Source organism: Notolepis coatsorum (genome assembly GCF_963971535.1).
Source record: "Notolepis coatsorum genome assembly, chromosome: 11".
NCBI lineage: Eukaryota > Metazoa > Chordata > Actinopteri > Aulopiformes > Paralepididae > Notolepis > Notolepis coatsorum.
In genome coordinates, this window is record NC_140175.1 from 19,406,925 (window position 1) to 19,414,424 (window position 7,500).

Below are 7,500 nucleotides of genomic sequence, written 5' to 3' on the forward strand. Positions count from 1 at the left end.
AAATGCAGACGCAGTTGTTCTGTGGCTCTGTCAGCCCAAATAAAGTGATTATTATTATCGCGGGCAGCCCGGCAGGTGTGTCTGATTGCACTGAAACAATGTGTGTCAGTGGGGCTTGATTACTCCAGCTGCGAAAAACAATAATCACCGGTGGTTATCGAAAAATAATTCACCGCTGTCAGGGGGCTATTGACCAATCACAATCAAGCATTTCGGCGAATGTTAAAACGCCATGTAATAAGTAATGTTAATTACCTGAAATTATTCCGTTTTTTGGGGGTAAAAACCCCGCATATATCGGTATCGGTTGATATCGGTATCGGAAATTAAGAGTTGGACAATATCGGTATATCGGATATCGGTAAAAAAGCCAATATGGAACATCCCTAATCACAAGGTATAGATAGACAGGGCGCCGAGGACAAAACACATCACAAACGGTTGAAACCCAAAACGCGGCGCACAGAGTCTGACAAATTGGATTACGCCACAGGACATCATTTACTTGTTTCTCATTAATCCTCTCTCTCTCTCTTCTGGCCCAGTTTCGCTAAGACAAGGCGACGCACAGAGAGAGAGAGAGAGAGAGACGGAGATTACACATCATTCGCCAAGCGTTGCAACGGATGACATGAGCTGAGACGGGCTGACGCGCTCACCCGGCACTATGAAAACCGGGGGGTTCGGGGGCGGGGGAAAACATATCCATTTTGCATATTAATGGCTTGAATGATGAAAAGTTGTGGAGGACAACAACAGCCTTGTCGTTGGCTGAACAGTTTTAAAGTGGAGCAGCGCCGTGCGTCTCGTGGACGTGAGCGACTCTCTCTCCTCTCCTGGAGGCAGAGACCTGAGAGCTGAAGCTGTGATGTCACCGGGTAGGGAATCTGGAGCTGCTCCGCAGAGGATGAGTTAGGAGAGGACAGTGACGGGGGAGAGACCCCAGGGGGGGGGGGGTCTTCTGGGACGAGGGGACATGTTCTGTCCCAGAGCTGCTACAGTAACAGTAGAGCTACAGTCATTTGGATGTAAAAACAAAAAACAATAGGTCTCCAATGTTGGTCTTATGTCGTGCTCAGGTTGGGTTCCTTTCCGCCCTGTTACCACCTTGGAAAGGAACCCAAACTGAGCAGGACATAACTACTGATACTGTAATGACCATACTGCTCTTACAGTATGGCATGCTTAGATTGGGTTCCTTCCACCCCTGTTCCCACCTTGGGAAGAAACCCAAACTGAACAGGACACTTTTGGGGATCTCCAAAAAAGACAGAATACATTAATAATGTCCTTCCAATTACAGCAAATTATATCTTCAAATAGGACTTTTTCGGAGATCCCCCAAAAGTCTTATGTCGTGCTCAGGTTGGGTTCCTTTCCAAGGTTGGAACAGGGGTGTGGAAAGGAACCCAATCTGAGCATGACCTACTGTAAGAACAAAATGGCGATGGAACGGCTCCTGACGTCATACCTGATGACATCTCAAGTCTTAGTTCTCTGGTCTCTGGCTGTGGGAAAGGATCGTTCATGTTCTCATACTGACCGGGCCTGTCCTAGACAGGATAACATTATGATCCCTTCATTCGAGGGGTATTTAATGTGTTAATAATATCCTTCCAATTCCAGAAAATACATGACTCGTGAACTTTTGTTGCATTGTTCATTACCTTCTGAAGGAAATTACATGATGTTAATTTAATTGAATTTTCTTCCATTTCAACAAGTAGAAAATCCTTCTAATATCTTAATTTGTGATCCGGAAAACACGAGGGCTCTACTTTTGTGCCGGTGCAAGCGCTGAAGCTGGTGTATTGGTCATTCGGCCCGGCCGCAAAGGCATACTCTCACTTCACCGAGGCTTGTGTCGAGACGGGTGGCGTGGCGGAGGTTCTGTCACACTACAGATCTGCTGTAGTACAATTTCAAAGTCTCAGTTTTGGCATAAAGACACAGCTGCATCTCCGCCCGCTCAGATCACATCCAAGCCCAGACGCCGGTGATCTGAGCTATTCTCGTGACAGTAGTCTTGGCGAAGAGGGCCCACCGGACCCTCTGTCCAAACTCCAACAAGACATTTCATGCGTTTCATTCCACTTTGAAGTAAATCAAGTCAACTGAAAGGAACCTTCTAATCAGTGAATCACAACAAGCAAGGTACGTCTTTCACTTGCGGTCGTCAAATTCACACGTGGATCAGAATCAACCGTGAGCATCATAAGAGAAAAGGCCACGAGGACTGAGGAGAGCGATAAGACTAAACAGGAGGCTAGTCCTGCATTGTAGAAATCTAATTAAAAGTAGTATAGGGTCTTCTATTGATATGCAGTGCAACACAGAGTCACGCGCGCGTGCAGTTATTGCTCATATTCTAGAATATCTTCGAGCCGGGCACAATTAGTCCACACACCCGTGCCTTCCTCAGGGCTCCGCCGGGCAGACTGCGGGGAAGAATGAAGACTGTCACATCATATGTGGACTATTATAGACTGCTGTGCTGGCCGTCAACGATGTATATATAGGCTATATGTATATATAACTTGGCATACATTCTCTTTCGCTTGTGGGGAAGTGACAGGAGACACGTTAACATTCTGTGAGATAGGCCAGCGCGTCATGTATTGCTCTTAAATATGATAACCGAATGAATGAAAATGACCAATTTCAACAGGCCATGGACCACAATTGTAGGACGCAAAAGTAAATGAGTCGTTCATTAATTCATAATCGGATGACACGGGTAGTGACTAATATATAATATAATTATCTACATGCACTTATTACCATTGGGTCTCTTTGGCCTTGGTTGAAGTTAATCTGACGTAGCCAGATATTGTTCTTAAAGGGAATGAGAGGAGCTGATTTGATTGGCCATAACTGAAGCCAGCCCCAACTCCACCTGCTAATAATGTATTCCTCCTACTCCAACTCCAACTGCTAATAATGTATTTCTCCTAATCCAACCTCACCTGCTAATAATGTATTCCTCCTACTCCAACTCCACCTGCTAATAATGTATTCCTCCTACTCCAACTCACCTTCTAATAATGTATTCCTCCTACTCCAACTCCACCTGCTAATAATGTATTCCTCCTACTCCAACTCCACCTGCTAATAATGTATTCCTCCAACTCCACCTGCTAATAATGTATTCCTCCTACTCCAACTCCACCTGCTAATAATGTATTCCTCCTACTCCAACTCCACCTGCTAATAATGTATTCCTCCAACTCCACCTGCTAATAATGTATTCCTCCAACTCCACCTGCTAATAATGTATTCCTCCAACTCCACCTGCTAATAATGTATTCCTCCTACTCCACCTGCTAATAATGTATTCCTCCTACTCCAAACTCACCTTCTAATAATGTATTCCTCCTACTCCAACTCCAACTGCTAATAATGTATTCCTCCTACTCCAAACTCACCTTCTAATAATGTATTCCTCCTACTCCAACTCCAACTGCTAATAATGTATTCCTCCTACTCCAACTGCTAATAATGTATTCCTCCTACTCCAACTCCACCTGCTAATAATGTATTCCTCCTACTCCAACTCCACCTGCTAATAATGTATTCCTCCTACTCCAACTCCACCTGCTAATAATGTATTCCTCCTACTCCAACCTCACCTGCTAATAATGTATTCCTCCTACTCCACCTGCTAATAATGTATTCCTCCTACTCCAACTGCTAATAATGTATTCCTCCTACTCCAACTCCACCTGCTAATAATGTATTCCTCCTACTCCAACTCCACCTGCTAATAATGTATTCCTCCTACTCCAACCTCACCTGCTAATAATGTATTCCTCCAACTCCACCTGCTAATAATGTATTCCTCCAACTCCACCTGCTAATAATGTATTCCTCCTACTCCAACTCCACCTGCTAATAATGTATTCCTCCTACTCCACCTGCTAATAATGTATTCATCCTACTCCACCTGCTAATAATGTATTCCTCCAACTCCACCTGCTAATAATGTATTCCTCCAACTCCACCTGCTAATAATGTATTCCTCCAACTCCACCTGCTAATAATGTATTCCTCCTACTCCACCTGCTAATAATGTATTCCTCCTACTCCAACTCCACCTGCTAATAATGTATTCCTCCAACTCCACCTGCTAATAATGTATTCCTCCAACTCCACCTGCTAATAATGTATTCCTCCAACTCCACCTGCTAATAATGTATTCCTCCTACTCCAACTCCACCTGCTAATAATGTATTCCTCCTACTCCAACCTCACCTGCTAACGACGGAAGCGACGGTTGTGATTGGAGGATCAAGAAAAGAGGGCAGGGTTTGAGATAGCTAACGATCAGTTTACCCGGGCCCTGGCAGTGCTATTAGGCTCCGTGGGCCTGAATGGGCGGGGGGGGTGGCTGAATGGGGGGCCTCTTTGCATAATTGCCTCGCATGCATTTTGATAGTGAATCAGACACTATAGCTTTAGGGGTTTTTTCAGCTCATGCAAAATGGGCGGAGTAATTTCCTGCAATCTCAGGGAATTTGAACTTCTAATCTTTTACCATTTCATTTCGTTAGCAGGGTTATATATATATATAAGTGGAAACCCCCAGAAAGATACTATACTGCTGTGTACAAGAATCTACCGGCAGCACATCACATTTATCCTGTGGAGGATGTACAGCAGTGTGTAGGGCCCCATTACCTTCTCTCCTGGGGGTCCGATGGCTCCTTGGGGCCCTGGAAGTCCCTGTGAAGAAGGAAGCGTGTGATTAATGCATTGGAGAGATGACCCAACCAGTGGCGTAATAATTCATTAATGTCACGTCTATTCAACAGGGAACCATTAAGTATCGACGCATTAGCTATGTAGCACAGATAGTAGCAGAGAGCTACTACTTTTCATGCCCAGTTCCCCGAGTTCTTCCAGCTCAAGTCAGACAGTAATGGTCGGGGGAAAACCAAACAGGATGTATATGTGGAGGATACTGACCTGGGTGCCGGGGTTGCCTTGCTGTCCATTGGGTCCTGGTTCTCCTTGGGGTCCCTGAAAAGAACGAAAGCTTCTTTTTTGAGAGATCTCTTCATTGTAGTAGCACAACGCACTCTCGGCGCGAGAAGAGTCCGTATGGAACGCTTCACGCGATAAAGGTAAAGAGAACGACCATCGTGTCGCGAACGCGGCAGGTTTAACGCCAAACGTGCCTCTGAAGCGAGATACGTTGGGAGTGCATTATTATTACCCCCCTCACACCAAGGCAAGTTATAACTCAAGTCTAAAGTTAATGTACTGCAGCGTGATCTGAGTGGCGGGAGAGGACACACACACACATAAATGTGTGCGTGCGCGTACACACACACACGTATGCATGCATGCACGTGCCATACACTGGCGTTGCTCTAGTCACTTTTCTAATGAAAGAAACTGCTGAACCTCAAGCTCAAAATGCATCGTCTCTCGGATAATTGACAATCAATTATGTCTCCTTCGTCTAAGTGTCTGGGAACGATGTGCGGCTTCCATCTCTCCTTAATTGGAGCTTTCCCAGCGGACAGGCTAGCTTTCCGGCCAGCTTTCTCTCATTACGGGCCCGGGCACTCCCAGAGATGGACCTGGAATAACACACAACACTGGGGCCCAGGCGGACTTCCTCACATGGGGGGGGTCTCAATACTGCCAGTCTATTCTTCCTTATAGCTACAGAATGTCTTCTGAGAGAGAGAGAGACATTATGTGTGGAGATGCCATCAGCTAACGGAAAGCCAGTGGACCGGAGATCCGACCGCATCTGGCTGAAATATCTATATATACATTATACATTTATACAATATACTGATCATTTATAATAATTTTCTGTTCTACTTTTCTTGTTCTTTCACTTTAATTATTATTATTATTATTATTATTATTATTATTATTATTATTATTATTATTATTATTATTATTATTATTATTATTATTATTATTATCACCTTGTTTATTTGTCTGCTCACCAGTTTGTTTGTTTGTGTGTTGTTCCAAATAGATCTTTGTTCAAATCGATTAAAAAAAATTATAAAAATGTACTAAATGTTTTAATTAATATGTTGTTGTTATGCTTTGGCAATGTACGATGCATCTTACCATGCCAATAAAGCACTTTGTATAAAAAAAGAAATAATAATAATTGAGAGAGAGAGAGAGAGAGAGAGAGAGAGAGAGAGAGAGAGAGAGAGAGAGAGAGAGAGAGAGAGAGAGAGAGAGAGAGAGAGAGAGAGAGAGAGAGAGAGTTGTGTACATGTGGGGATAGTTGAGTGGGGTGTGGATATACCCGTCCGTCCGTCTGTCCGTCCGTCCGTCCGTCCGTCCGTCCGTCCGTCCGTCCGTCCGTCCGTCCGTCCGTCCGTCTGTCTGTCTGTCTGTCCGTCCGTCTGTCTGTCTGTCTGTCTGTCTGTCTGTCTGTCTGTCTGTCTGTCTGTCTGTCTGTCTGTCTGTCTGTCTGTCCGTCTGTCTGTCTGTCTGTCTGTCAGAGGTGTGTGCTGCCTGCTACTTCATGTCTGTATGTGCAGCAGACTCTGTACTCTACTTACGATGTTTCCTTTGGGTCCGTTGTGGCCATCCATCCCAGTCACACCCTAGAGCGGAGAGGACACACACACACACACACACACACACACACACACACACACACACACACACACACACACACACACACAGATCAGCACATGGGCAACACACAGCACAGAGTAACAGAAAATCATTGATTCGCGGGAAAAACAGTGTCATGGTGGAAGTCTGCTGGGTGCACTTTATCAAATGTATTAATTCAGACTCTCTGAGCTGAGGAGATGAGGGGGGGGGGGGGAGAGATGCAGCAAAGGCATATTTCCCCCGACACCCTCAGATAACAAGTTTGCGTATATAGGCTCGTACAGTACGTCATTTGATTTGCTTGTAAGTCATTTGATTCGCTTTGGCCTCCCGCTCCCCAACACAGTTACAGTTAATTGACTCCGTGCGTGCGTGCGCCTGCTCGGCTCCTGTGTTGTAGGCGCCGCCGTCGCATTAGACAATTGCTATTCTCATCCTATAGTCGTGCTCCGAGGCAAATCGTGCGCTTTCGTGTACGTTCACACCGGGGGGGGGGGGGCGGCGTGTTGAGTTATTGTCTTTTAAATGTTTAACATCTATAGCCCCGCGGACTGTAGTAGTCGAAAACAAAGCCGGGCGCTGATTGATGCACACCGTCCCAAGGACATCTGATAAAGTGAAGTTAAGGGCAAGGTGGCCGCCAGGAACGCCTTCTTATCGAATAGTTTGGCTCAACTCGATAGAATGCACTGCTGTGTCTGTGTGTGTGTGTGTGTGTGTGTGTGTGTGTTGGAGATATTGGATTTTGGGGTTTCTCCCCCCCGGGTTGTCTTTTGTCTCCTGCTTTCTATGAGATAGGAAAATGAATTACGGTTCCATAAACACAGTAAAAGCCACAGAGACGATGACTGTGGGCGCAGATATGAAACGGGGAAAAAAGAGCGGCGTCGACTCACG

The 7,500-nt window shown here is 45.4% G+C and overlaps 1 protein-coding gene across 1 annotated transcript in view; it reads right to left on the bottom strand.

The window, feature by feature from the left end:
- The window catches only part of col5a1 (procollagen, type V, alpha 1), an 89,550-nt gene that overhangs the window by 52,733 nt on the left and 29,317 nt on the right, over positions 1-7,500 (bottom strand). Inside the window, 4 exon segments of the mRNA XM_084325180.1 lie at positions 4,678-4,722; positions 4,966-5,019; positions 6,543-6,587; position 7,500. The exon segment at position 7,500 is cut by the window's right edge and continues 53 nt beyond it. Coding sequence (XP_084181306.1) covers positions 4,678-4,722; positions 4,966-5,019; positions 6,543-6,587; position 7,500 — 145 coding nt within the window.